Raw genomic sequence first — 14,056 nt, forward strand, 5'->3', positions numbered from 1 at the left:
TGTTGTGGGGGGATTTGAAACGAGCTGTGCATGCAAGAAACCCCTCAAACATCGCACAGCTGAAAGAATTCTGCATGGGGGAGTGGGCAAAAATTTCTCCCAGTCGATGTTAGAGACTGGTAGAGAGTTATAAGAAACGCCTACGTGAGGTTGTTTCTGCCAAAGGGGGCAATACCACCTATTAGAGCCAACGGTGTACTTACTTTTTCCACATGCGACATTTGCATTTATGTTTTGTTTAAATTATACAATGGACTACAAAATGTAAATGTTTCATGATATTTGTTATATAAAATCACCTTTATCTATCAATATTGTTGAAATGAAGATCAAATAGCTGTATGTTGAAATATGTTGAAAAAGTCAAAACTTTACATGGGGTGTACTTACTTTTTCACGTGACTGTATATATTTTTTCACACTAGCCCCACACAGGAATTTACTTCCTGTTTCTTATATTGTTAGATGAGTTCATCTTCAATGCACTTTCACACACATGCACATGCAAACACTCACATCTGGGGTCTGCCGAGTAGGCATGTAAGACATCGGCCATTATTAAGCTCGCAGTGTTGGTGTGAGAAATCTCTGAGGATATCCCGGAGACTCAATAGCTAAGTGGGCTGTCACCGCGTAAGTGGTGAGTTCCTGGGTTCGAGTCCCGGGTTGAGTCAGAATTTTTTCACACTAGCCCCACGCAGGAATTTACTTCCTGTTTCTTAAATTATATATATATATATATATATATATATATATATATGTTATATTATATCACCTTTATCTATCAATATTGTTGAAATGAAGATCAAATAGCTGTATGTTGAAATATGTTGAAAAAGTCAAAACTTTACATGGGGTGTACTTACTTTTTCACGTGACTATATATATGTACACACACACACACACACACACGCACAGATTGAACCCCCTAACTTGACAAGGAAGCAAGGCACAGATTGAGTCTCACCCCAGCAATTGCTGCACAATCTGTTGGCAACAACTGTAGCCTGCCACGCTGACACATTCTCTGCCCTGCTTATCACCAGTTATGAGGTTTGCAGTTAGGAATGTTAAATTTAACTAAAGAAGCACGCTAACCTTATGACATGACACTGACGTCTGTCAATATAATTTATGTACATGACGTCAGTGTCATGTCATAAGGTTGGTGTGCTTCGTTAGTTATTTATATATATGTATGTATATATATATATATATATATATATATATATATATATATATATATATATATATATATATATATATCTATCTATCTATAATTCCAGTAATCTCTGTGTGTGTGTGTGTTTGTCTGTGTGTCTGTGACCGCTGTTTCTCGACAACCACGGGTCCGATATACTTTAAACTTGCCAGGTATATTGCTGGGGACCCGAGGATGTGCCTTTTCAAGGTTTCATATTAATCGGAGAAGTAGTTACCGAGCTATGGCGATTTCTTTACCAAACTCCGCAAGCCGTTCGCTTTGGACCAAACCATTTCATGTAAATAGAGGGGGGGGATTGTCACCGTACTCGCAAGCCGTTCGCTTTGGCTTTGCAAATGGACCGAACCATTTCATGTAAATAGAGGGGGGGGATATAATTTTAGATATATATATAGTACGGGCATGCCCTAGTATATACAATACATATATATATATATATATATATATATATATATATATATATATATATATATATATATATATATATATATATAATTATATATATATATATATATATACATGTAATCACTGACACTGTGGGGTTTGAGATCTCAAGAGCTGTTCGTTTATTTATTGGTGGCAGAAACTTCGTTAGGACAAGACTTTTAATGAAGCATAACATGAATGCTGTTGAATGATACTTCTTCTTGTGCCAAGGTGTCACTGCCTGTTAATGAGGTAGAAACTTTTGTTTTTATTTTATTTTAATTGTAGTGAATGACAATTTTATACTTGTGCGACCTTCTGGTTAGGCCCACCCCGATTATGACCCCAAGAGGTGCCATGCCTTTGTGCACGATTTGTGCACCGACAAATCTTACCCCATGGCCGGCGGAAGCCTGGACATCATTATCCTCATCTTTGTGCTCTCATCCATCAACCCAGACAAGTAAGAATGTTTGGAGGTTTGAGGTTAAAAGCACTCACTGGTACTTTGGTGTGATTTTATCTTGCTCGTGAAGAATCCATCCTTGCGGACGGGATAATTCTCCAGGAATTTGTGTGCAGTATTTTATTAAGACTTGTAATACCCCCTTGCCCCAGGAACGGCGCTATACCATACCTAATTTATATAAAGTTGAGGTCCTCCCCCATCCAGAACCCCCAGGACTAATACTTATTTTGCCTCCCTAAAACCCACCCGAGCATCCCGTGAGTACAACCGTCGGTTTTTAACTCATTCTGCCCAGCGGTTCAGGAGTGCATAGAAGCCATAGCCACGAAAACACACACTTCCCAAATTGTGTCAAGGACAATTACTTTTCCAGCCAACTACACTGCGTCTACTGATTAAAGCAGTTGTTCCAAACCTGTGGTCTACCTGCTCCATTGAGATTGTCCAGGGAAAGGTTGTGGAACAATCAAGGATATCTGTGCTTGGCCCTGCAAAATGAACTGGTTCTTGACAAAAAAAAAATCCCAAATGACTGAAGAGCATCCTGTTGCTCTCAAGAAACAATATGTAGATTACTTTGCAGTAGAAGTCGAACCAAACAACTGGATATGCAATTATTTCTGGATTTAAATTGGTGAGCTGCCCCTGGTTTCTCCAATAAAGCATGAGAGTGCTTGTTGGAGCTTCCCTGCGACGAAACATTAAGGCCAGAAATTAAAAGACATTCCCTTTTGAGTTTAGGATTCAAAGAACTGGAATGTACCCATAACTTGCAGACAAAGCAGTGCATTTCCTGATGCCATTTGCTAGTACGCACCTGCGCGAGACAGAATCAGGATGATTGCTGAACCTAACCTGAGGTTAAAGTTGGCAAACATTAGACCCAACTTCACATAACTTTACTCAAAAAAAAAAAAACCCGGCACATCCATCGCATTAGAAAGGTAAAAAAAAAACACCTTTAGAGGCCATTTTTCCCCGCAAGCGGGGGTTGGCCTTTTTCGGGGACCGTGGTTGTTGTTGTTTTTTTTTTGGTCCCATTTTTGAAGCAATGTTTTATGGCCGGATGCCCTTCCTGCCGCCAACCCTTTTTTGTCGCCTTTTTACGACAAACAGGGAATTACCAGTGAACTGGTACTCGATTTGCCGACCTCGGAAGGATGACAGGCTGAGTCAACCCCCCTGGCGTTAATTCAGCGATCGACCGGGATTCGAACCCTCCCACAGTTCTCTCGATGTCTCCATGTCTCTCGGTCCCTGCTCTCAAATGTTGTGTTTGTGTCCTTCCCCCTCTCTCCCCATCTTGTCTACCGCTCCCGATGTTATTTGTTTTGTGTGTCTGTTTGTCTTTCTGTGTGATTAATGTTCGCTCTTTCACGAGCCTCGATCTTGTATACAAAAAAAACCAAAAAAACAAAACAAAAAAAAAAACCCAGGATCCTAGGATCCTAAGCTGGCACCCTAGCCGCTAGCCAAACACCAGGTGAGCTGGCACCCTTGCCGCGTTAGAAAGGTAAGACAACTGATATTAAAATGAGTTGTGTGCTTTGATTTGTATAACAAAAAAAAAGTTTAAGTGGTCGGCCGAGACCCTCAGCAATTTTCAAGTGGTCCGCAGAAAACTTTTTTACCACATGTTTTAAACCAACCACAAGTTTTAAACCAACCACAAGTTTTAGAACCACTGGATTAAAGGAAGATAATATGTATTTATTTGTCCAAAAAGAGTGCATTTTTCAATGCAAGATTGGATTTGTTTTTTTTTTCAATAACATTTTGCAAACAAACAAGATTGATGCAGGCATTACTGTTTTTATTCCTTTCGTATCAGGCTCATGGAGGAGCTTGTTCATCTGAGGATGCTTAAAATTTGACCTGGACGTTTCTATTCAAGCTTGACATTCTTCATCATTACCCATAAATAACACACACACACACACATCTTGAAATATGTAATTTGGTGTCTCACCATGATACATTTGGTTGTTATTTATCCAATCTCAACCCAACTTGCCAGGCGCACTAAGGATCACATGACTGAGGTCGTAGCGACTTAACTTGGCACCCTCCCCAAGGGGAATTTTCGTCTTGGACGACCTCTGTGTTAAGGTGTATGGATGAAGGTATGGCTTCAAGTGTGACGTGCGGTATTGCCTCTAACACCTTCACGGCCCAATTGTGACCTTTATTTGACGTATAACCCCATTCGTGATGCACATTCACCTCTAAGCTGGCCGGCCTGGGTTTGAATCTCGACCCAGCTATAAACTGTCATCCTGGTGTTTCACAGGCAGGGTGATGCATCAATATGTGCCGTCTCTCGGATGGGCATTAAACGGCATCGCATCTGCTGGCATAAGTCGGTTTACGTTAAGGATCCCACGGTCCTTTGTGAAAAGTAGGTGAGATATGAACGAATTTCAAATTCCTGCTCTAACCTTCGTCGAACGAGAGGCCTGGGCAGCTGGTTTACGACTGACTTGGGCCAAGCTTCCCAAGACCAACACGACAAGAATGTGGGAATAATTTTGCCCCGAAAAAAATAAAATAAGAAGAATATTGACCCACATGATCTGCACGACCGACCACCACCACCATCCCCTCTCACCCGGTCCTGCTGACCGCTCCCATAAGGAGTCATGAATGACTTGAGGCTTAATTTGTCAATTTTGATAGTTATAGATTATTTTGGCAGAAAGGATACTTCTTGTGTTGACTGTTTTGTCCAATAAGGTTTCTCAATAAATCTTTTATAATGCAAGGAGATACAGTATAATGAAATGACTGCACCAGAGATGTATAAATGATCGAGAATAATTTGTCCATTTTCACAAACAGGTTAAGTTCCGCATGATGCTTGTGCCACAGGAGGATGACTGTTTTGGGGTTTTTTTTTTGGTTTTTTTGCTGTACTAGAGTCTTGGCAGCTGTGAAACGTCTCACCCAGCTGCTCCGTCCAGGTGGCCTGTTACTGTTTCGCGACTATGGTCGCTATGACATGGCACAGCTCCGCTTCAAGAAAGGTGAGTTTTTAATTATTCATGGTTGGGTGGATGCATTGATGAGTCAGAGGTTTTTGCTCATATTCCTTTTTTTTTGGTCTCTGCTCATCATTTTGTGCAGAATTTATTTGTCTCAAACACCACATCATGTTGAGGGACCAGAGCCTCATCACTACCTCCGCCACCGAAGGTGGCTGTAGGTTATGTTTTCACCCCTGTCTGTCTATTTGTCTGTCTGTGAACAAGATATCTCAAAAAGTTGTGGACTGAAATTTGGCAGAGAGTTCGTGTATGTGACAAGGACGAAATGATTCGATTTTGTTGAAGATCTGAATATGGATTCGAAGACGAGAATTATTTAATTTCTCAGTGATTCTTCACCAATGAGTGATGAGGCTAAAACTGATACATAGCATGATATCTCAGGGGTATGGATGGATTTGGACGAAACATGGTAGACATGTTGGGTGTGTGACAAGGAAGAATCGATTCGATTTTGGTGAAGATCTGAATATGTATTCGGATACGATAATTATTTAATTTTTAAGTGATTCTTCACCATTGAGAGATCGGGTGAAAAGTGATATATAACATGATATTTAAAAAAGTTATGGACGACTTGTGACTAAATTTGGTGGACGAGTTGGTTAGGTGACGAGAACAACCCGATTAGATTTTAGTTCAGGTCCGAATCCAGATCCGGCCTATCAGTGGGATACAAAGCATAAACTTTTCAGCCTGGCGGCGGTATGCAAATCTACTGAGTGCTGTTCTAGTTTGAATTTGTAATCGGAATACCAAACGTCCTACCAAATATTTTGCATTAACCTGGCTACCCCTCCCCTTGATCTCGCTCTCACTAACTTGTAGTCTGCCCCCTTTCCATTGCCTTCCCTTCCATTCTGCTCGAACAATTCCATGAGCCTCGATTAGCCAAGATTAGGAAGACCTGTAGTAATTTGTAGATATCTCTGAGAAGCAACAAAAGTAATTGTTGGATTGCTTCAAGCAGCCTCCATCATCCGTCTCATAAACTATCTGCCCAAGAGGCTCACATCTTGGTTACTGAATGTCCTCCAGTAGGACTACAACAACTGCATGCACCTGGGCCCGAGCAAACCCTTCTGGGAAGAAGGGAGCTGGGTTGATAGGAGAGAGGGTTAGGGACTGTGGAGGTTGGGATCCAGGTAGGGAAATGGGGTTTGGTTGGACCACACATGTCCTCAAGAGGCAAATGAGACCATCACGACCTTCGTTTATCATTGATTTGTCTTCTTCGCAAGGCTGTTTCATGAGGTTTTTTATAATACAGTATATACTATCTTGTGTGAAAACGTTCTCCTGTCAGTAAAAAGCATTTGGGGAGGGGGAAAGGAGGGTGGCTTGTTTGTAACTCCCATCTGAGATTGCTTGGATTTCAGATTAGAATCCATTGATTCTTAATTTCCATCCCCGTCTCTCCTTGATGTTATTGTTCTCCCATCTGAGCCTTGGATGGCTATTTAATTTCAAGCCTCTTGTGGTGGAGGGTTTTATTTAATACGAGTATAAAGCCCGTCAAAAATGACGGGTTGGAACAGTTTTTGACGGTACAGCGGCCTGAGCATGCCGAAGTCTGGGCCTAGTGTCAGGGTTATATCATCTTTATTTATTAGACATCCTTCAGACATAAATGAACACTGGTTTTACTCTGCGCACTTTGCACGTCACGTTCAGCGAATGTCACCTCCCTGTGCCTTGTATTTATTGTGATTTTTTTTTTAAACCGCTTCCGGACACCGACCTTGAGGCTCGGTTTGCAAGCCACCGTCTACAATTCCAATGTAAGAGACATAATTACTCTTCTTTTGGGTCTTCAGAGTCCTAAGGGTCTTTTAGGTCCTCTGGTTAATTTGGGTCTTTTGGATGCTCAAGCTCTTTTGCATCCTTGGGATCTTCTGGTTCATTTGGGTCTTCAAGGTCTTTTAGGTCATTTGAGTCCTTTAGGTCCTCTGCCTCTTTGGGGTCCTCAGGTATTTTCAGTCATCTACCTATTTTGGGTCTTTGGGGTAATTTGGGTCTTTGGGTTCCATGGGTCCTCAGGGTCTTTAAGGGTCTTTTTGGTGTTTTGGATTGTTTGGTTCTGTGGGGTCGTTAAGGGTATTTGGGGTTTTCAGGGACTTTTTGGTCTTCTGGGTCTTTTCGATTTTTTGGGGGGTCTTTGGGATATTTTGGGTCTCTGGGGAGTTTTGGGTTTTAGGGTCTTTTGGGTTTTTAGGTCTTTTTGGTCTTTGGCATCTTTTCAGTCTTCTTTGTCTTTAAGAGTCTTTGAGATATTTTGGGTCCTTGAGGTATTTAAGGGTCTTCTGGGTCTTTTGGATATTCTGGGTATTTTTAGTTTTCATGGTCTTTTGGGTCTTCTTGGTATTTAAGGGTCTTTGGATCTTCAGGGTCTTTTATGGTCTTTATTGTATTTTGGGTCTTTTTGGTCTTGGTGGTCTTTTGGGTATTTATGGGTCTTGGGATCTTTTCAGTGTTTTGGGTCTTTGGGGAATTTTTTGTCTTCGTGGCCTTTTGGGTTTTTGTTGTCTTTTGGGTATTTAAGGGTCTTGCGGTCTTTGGGACATTTTGGGTCTTTTGGGTCTTCTAGATATTTAAGGGTCTTTGGGGTATTTTGGATATTTGGGGTATTTTGGGTCTTCTGGATATTTAAAGGTCTTTGTGGTTTTGGGGTCTTCAGAGTCTTTTGGGTGTTTGTGGTCTTTTGGGTATTTAAGGGTCTTTGTGGGTCTTTTGTGTCTTTGTGGTCTTTTGGGTCTTTAATGGTATTTGGTGTATTTTGGGTATTTGGTGTCTTCAAGGGTTATGGGGTCTTTTCAATCTTTTGGGTCTTTGGGGTCTTTATGGGTCTTTGGGGAATTTGGGGTCTTCAGGGTATTTTGGGTCTTCGGGGTATTTGGGGTGTTTCGGGTTAATTGGGTTTTCAATTACTTTTCTGTCTTTTGGGCCTTTGGGGACTTCTGGGTCTTCATGGTCTTTTGTGTCTTTAACAGTCTACAGGGTATTTTGGGTCTTCAGGTGTTTAGGGTCTATTTGGTCTTCTGGGTCCTTGAGGTCTTAGGGTCTTTTCAGTCTTTTCGGTCTTTTCAGTCTTTTGGGTCTTTTGGGGTCTTCAGCATATTTTGGGTCTTTGGGGTATTTTGGGTGTTTGGGGCCCATTGGGTCTTTTTGGTCTTTTGGGTCTTTGGGGTATTTTGGATTTTCATAGTCCTTGGGGGTCTTCTGAGTCATTGGGGTATTTTGGGTCCTCTTTGTCATTTGGGTCCTTGGGGTTGTTTGGGTCTTTTGGGTCTTTGGGGTCCATTGGGTCTTCAGGGTCTTTTCAGTCTTTTTGGTCTTTGAGGTCCTTTGGGATATTTTGTGATTTTGGGTATTTGGGATTGTTTGGGTCTTTGGGGTATTTTGGGTCTTCAAAATCCTTGGGGTCTTCAAAGTCCTTGAGGTCTTCTAGATCTTCATTATATTTTGTGTCTTTAACAGTCTACAGGATATTTTGGGTCTTTGGATATTTTGGGTGTTTGGGGTCGATTGAGTCTTACCAAATTTTTGGGTCTTTGGGGTCCATTGGGTCTTCAGGGTCTTTTGGTTTTTTGGGGGGGTCTTCAGTGTATTTTGGGTCTTTGGGGTTCATTGGGTCTTTGTGGTATTTTGGATCTTCTTCAGAGTACTTGGGGTTCTTCTGAGTCCTTGGGGTCTTTTGGGTCCTTTTTGTCATTTGGGTCCTTGGGGTCCTTGGGGTTGTTTGGGTCTTTTGGAGCCTCGTGATCTTTTGGGTCTTCAGGGTCTTTGAGGTCCATTGGGTCTTCAGGGTCTTTTCAGTCTTTTTGGTATTCAGGGTCCTTTGGTTCTTTGGGGTCTTTGGGGTCCTTTGGATATTTTGGGTCTTTGGGGTATTTTGGGTCTTCAGCGTCCTTGGGGTCTTCTAGGTCTTCATTATCTTTTGTGTCTTTAACAGTCTATTGGGTATTTGGAGTATTTGAAGTATTTGGAGTGTTTGGGGTCTTCTGGGTCCTTGTCGTCTTTTGGGTCCTCAGAGCATTTTAGGTCTTTTAACCGGTGGTCACACAGTCGTGTTCAAAGATTGCCCCTTAACCCCCCCCCCCCCCCCCCCCACTCAAATCCCTCCTAAAGCACGACTCAAAGCCTTTAAAAGCTAGCCTTATGAAGGGGACACACACACACACACACACACACACACACACACACACACACACACACACACACACACACACACGCTGTTTTATATGGGAGATGCTTTTGTCTGTCAACAGAAAATGTACAAGGAATTCGTTTTTAATGTTGTAACTTGCGGTGTACTCGCACACTCGCACACATGCAGGCTTCAAGCTGGCCGTCTGTATTTGCAGGCCGATGCATTGCGGATAATTTCTATGCACGTGGGGATGGTACGCGTGTGTACTTTTTCTTACCAGGTATGAATGGACTTCCTTGCACAGTGTTTATTTTGTGGATACAACGTATGGCGTTTCACCTCTTGACAGTAATGTTACCGTTTGTGATCCTTTTTTTTTCTCTGTGATGGTCATTCTCACCATGCTTTGCCATTCTCCCCACGTTCCATCAGAGGAGGCAGCCAACATGTTTTCCCAGGCTGGCCTAGTCCAAGAGCAGCACCTGGTTGACCGCAGGCTGCAGGTTAACCGCGGACGTCAAGTTACCATGTACCGGGTTTGGATTCAGAGCAAGTTCCGCAAGCCTCTGTGTCCTCCACATTCCTCCGACGATCATAGACTACATGTTAACAGCTCCATCTCAAATTCTCATGGCGGCACGTGTACAGAGTCTGCGAATAGATGACCGCAAGCTGTGCCCTAAAATATTCCCAAAGTGCAATTTAAGTTCATTTTGGGATGGTAGGAGATATTGGGTTAGGGTATTCTCTCCTCATTAAATACCCTTGCATGCACCTGTTAATGTTGGACAAGCTGTTTATCTGCTGCACCAGGAGACCTTTTAACATCCATCAGAGTGGCGGCACACATTATTGATGAGTCGCCCTGCCCGTGAAACACCGAGATGATGGTTTATAGCTGGGTCAGGATTCAAACCCAGGCTACACAGCTCCAAAAGCGATTGACTTTCAAGCCAGTGGTGTCGTATAGTTCTGGAAGTTTTGAGACTTTTTTTGTGCCAAATTATCTTCCTTCCAGAGTTCAAACCACTCCAAAGGTGTTTTTTTTATATTTTTTTTAATTTTTTTTATAGCAGTCCTTGACTGCACTTGCTCCATTTGTCTTTTAACCTTCAAGTTTCTAAACCAGTAAAACGAAAGTTGTCAGATCGCCAGCCACGGCTGAGTTTGGGAGGTAAGATGGTGATCCAGTTTTCCAAGCCATAGTTACAAATGGTGATCTGTGCAATACTTCTCTTCAGCACAGGTATTCATTTGTGATTGTATTTTTGTTGGGCAGAGTCAAATCTTCAGGATCCCTTTGGCATCCCAATTTCAGCTTTTGGTTTTAGGATCCCAGGGGCCCAGCCTTTTTTCCTCACCAGTTACCAGACATGGAGTAAAGTTAGTTGGATCTATGTTGATCAGTTGAAGTTCATGACATGACGCCAGCCATTGATGCTGATGTTTTAGGGAACCTTTCCTGCTGGGAAACAAAGTGCAGCTGACATTTCAAGTGTTGGCCCTTTGTCAGAGCAAAAACAACACGGAAGACAGACCCTCAAACATTAGCCGCACCTTGATTTCCCACGCTGGTAAACGTATTCCTTCCCGTTGTTTGTTTCCCTTCTGAGGTTGACAAAAGCCTTCACAGAGACGATTACATGCATCTTGCTGACATCTTGGACATGTCCATGTGTTTATGGATGATGATTAAAAAAAACATTGCATACAGTAATTGAGTTCTGTGGATATTTTGGTGACAATACCCTTACCATAGTTTATCCTCCATGACTGTTTGCATCTTGGCAACAGTTTGAGTGAATCGCATTGACCAGCAGTCCTAACCTGGGGTATTATGAGAGGGATTTGCACCCACACTTGGTTACATCTCCCCCTTTGGCTACGGTAGAATATGATGACATCCAAATATCACCTCTTTAATTGTTCAAACCAAAACCCATGTGGCACAGCAGCACTTGCTGCAACGGTCTCAACCAACAGGGGGTGCCTGCCACCACCAACAATGTTTTGGCATCCATTATAATATGTAATTCATGAGGTTTCTGAATTTTAGTTGCGAAAAAAGATATTAAAAAGGAAGTGCGCTTCTGCTTTTGTTGCAGTCTGAATGACAACCACTTACTACCAAATGACTGCTACCTTTGGGGTGAGTCAGGCTCAAGGCTTGAGAAGCCTCTTTGACAACATCAGCTCAAGGCAATTTTATCAGAGGTGAATGTGCAAGGAACAACGGGGGTGACGAGGGGTAAGAGTAAAAGGCTGAAGCTGGTGTTCCCACAGGGGCAAGTTAGAGGGGGCAGCTGTTGGGTGTGGCAAGAGCAAGAGTGGTTAAGCAAATTAATGACCTGACATCGAAATAAACTACAATTGCAGGCATTTCCAAGTAAATCAGTGCCGTGGTCTGCCAGGCGCCCTCTTCTGGGGAAACAACAAAAAACTAGGCTTATTGCTCTCCCCTACTCGATTGTTCCTCTTCCCTTTAACCTGCAGAACCAATTTCCTCGGTCTGTTCAAGCTCATTCTTCCCTTTCTGGGCTTCAAGATGGTTGTTCACCACCTACTCACGTTGGGAGGGTAGGAGGTTGATGCTGAGCTTTCTCAGACGACATTACTCCAGCTGCCATCCCGAACTTGCCGACAAAGAACCATCCTACTTCAAGAGGGAGGAACTTGTTCTGAAGCGCGCTCGGTGGCATTCATGAAATCAAAGAAGCCCTCGTGGGCATTCAATTTGATGAGTCAACCGACATCTCTAGCTGTGCTCAGCTCCTGGTCTACTCACGGTACATAAAGGACGCGGACTTCAAGGAAGAGTTCTTATTTTGTCACCATTTGGAATCTACAATGAATGGAGAAGACATGTTTGAGGCAGTATCAACCTTCTTTGAACAAGAGGAACTCTTGTGGGGAAATGTTGAGGGATGTACGACAGATTGAGCCCCTGCAATGATGGGATGTCGTTCTGGATTCCAAGCATTGGTGAAAGCCGGCTAACCACAATGCAAGCAAGCTACACTGCATGATTCACCACTATACTCTCAAATTCACCACGATACTCTGTCTCTCAAATGGCAAACTTTACAACGGCATTTATATCAGCTTGAGACTTTACCTGATGGATCTTGATGTAATTTGGGAAGCTTGTATATGATTATAGAAGGGATAGCCTGCTTAAAATTATCGACGAGATTGGTGTGCTTCATGCGACAGCAACCCCTCCTGGCACACCAGTCAAACGACAGCTCTGTTTGGATTTCTCAGTTAATCAGAAGTTTTACTTGGGATATAAGGTTAAAATGTACAAATTCACAATTTGCAAATCAAGAAAACAAGAAAAAAAAACTAGAACGGGCACTTGGTATAGAGAGCATACCTCCGCCAGGTGAACAGTTTACGTTTTGTATCCACTGATAGGTCGAATCTTGATTCGGACCTGAACCAAAACAGAATCTGGTTGTTCTTGTGGCCAAATATCATCCACCAAGTTTTATCATAACTCATCCACAACTCTTTGAGATATCCTGCTATATATCGTTTTTGACGCATCTCCAAATGGTGATGAATCACTTAAGAAATTAAAACTTTCTCTTATCTGGATCCTGATTCGGATCTTCAGAATTGAATCGATTCGTCCTTGTCACACACACAACCTTACTTGATAATTGTGGGGAAAACAGCTTTGAATGGTCCTAATCTAATAAATAAAATTCATCGGACGTCTGTCTGTCTGTTTGCGTTTTTTGCAAAGACCGCTGGGCCGACAACCACCAAATTTGGCCAACACACCAAGTCCAACCCAGAGATTGTCCTAAGGGTATTTTCATCCACCACCTCAGTCTTTAAAGATCCCTAAGACCCTGTCTTACAGGCTTGAGGGATTATATCCCTTTAGACCCCTAGAACCTATAAATCTTTACACCTTTTAAGTCACTTTTGACCCCTTTGACCTTGACACCATGTAGACCCCTTGAACCTTCCAGACTGATTAGACAGCTTGGACCCTTGGCCATTTAGAGCATGTGGACCTTTTTAGACCCTTTTTACATTATTGAAGACACCTTTGACTCATCTTTTGACTTCTGTAGACCCTTTTGACTCCTTAGACACCAACTACTGTAGGAATATAACCTTTAGACCATCTAGAACCATTTAAGTAAGTACACCATGCAAACATCTATAGGCTACTTGCAAAACACAGACTATACCTTTTTTTTTAGGAAACTCGACCCACCCAGGTGGTGGGTACCATATTCTGCTATCTAATACATAAAGAAGAAAGTTTGTTTGTTTATTCATTCGGACCATGCAGGAACTAGTGCGAGCAAATTTTGCACGGCCTCCGCTTTCATCCAGACTCCAGAGGAAGGTCGAGGACTGTTTGGATAAAAAAAATTGACCCCATATAAAACCAGATAATTGGTGTTGTCTTGTGCTTATACACCTATAAAATTCAGGCCTCAATCCTGTCTTGTGCTTGCACACTGCCAGGGATTTTGTCAGGAGCGATCGAGTAATATGTATTGTGAAGATCGTATGTTGAGTTTGTTGCGATTTGTTCTCAACAAGACAAATTTATTCAAGTATTTCATTGAATTTCCCCGTGCAACGCTGGATACTTTAGCTCGCATAAAATATGGAGTGCACATCATTTACGATTATCCATTCATTCAAGGTTGCCCTTCATAGCTGAAGACAGCCGTTCATGTCACTTGTGAACAACCTGGGAATAGTTTGGGAGC

The 14,056-nt window shown here is 42.3% G+C and overlaps 2 protein-coding genes across 4 annotated transcripts in view; one reads left to right on the forward strand and one right to left on the reverse strand.

Moving 5' to 3' along the window:
* Positions 1 to 11,027, forward strand: part of LOC137430128 (tRNA N(3)-cytidine methyltransferase METTL2) — a 32,863-nt gene extending 21,836 nt beyond the window's left edge. For 2 of the 3 annotated variants that reach the window (XM_068120716.2, XM_068120715.2), the window contains exons 6-9: positions 1,978 to 2,114; positions 5,037 to 5,143; positions 9,529 to 9,594; positions 9,747 to 11,027. In XM_068120716.2, coding sequence (XP_067976817.2) covers positions 1,978 to 2,114; positions 5,037 to 5,143; positions 9,529 to 9,594; positions 9,747 to 9,979 — 543 coding nt within the window. In that variant the 3' untranslated portion in view covers positions 9,980 to 11,027. Of the gene's footprint in view, positions 1 to 1,977; positions 2,115 to 4,988; positions 5,144 to 9,528; positions 9,595 to 9,746 lie in introns of all 3 variants that reach the window. The other variant, XM_078780230.1, reaches the window with a different exon arrangement.
* Positions 1 to 14,056, reverse strand: part of RPH3AL (rabphilin 3A like (without C2 domains)) — a 791,901-nt gene that overhangs the window by 739,657 nt on the left and 38,188 nt on the right. The gene's annotated exons all lie outside the window — the stretch shown is intronic.

The sequence above is a fragment of the Myxine glutinosa genome, chromosome 6 (assembly GCF_964187855.1).
Source record: "Myxine glutinosa chromosome 6, kmMyxGlut1.1, whole genome shotgun sequence".
Lineage (NCBI taxonomy): Eukaryota > Metazoa > Chordata > Myxini > Myxiniformes > Myxinidae > Myxine > Myxine glutinosa.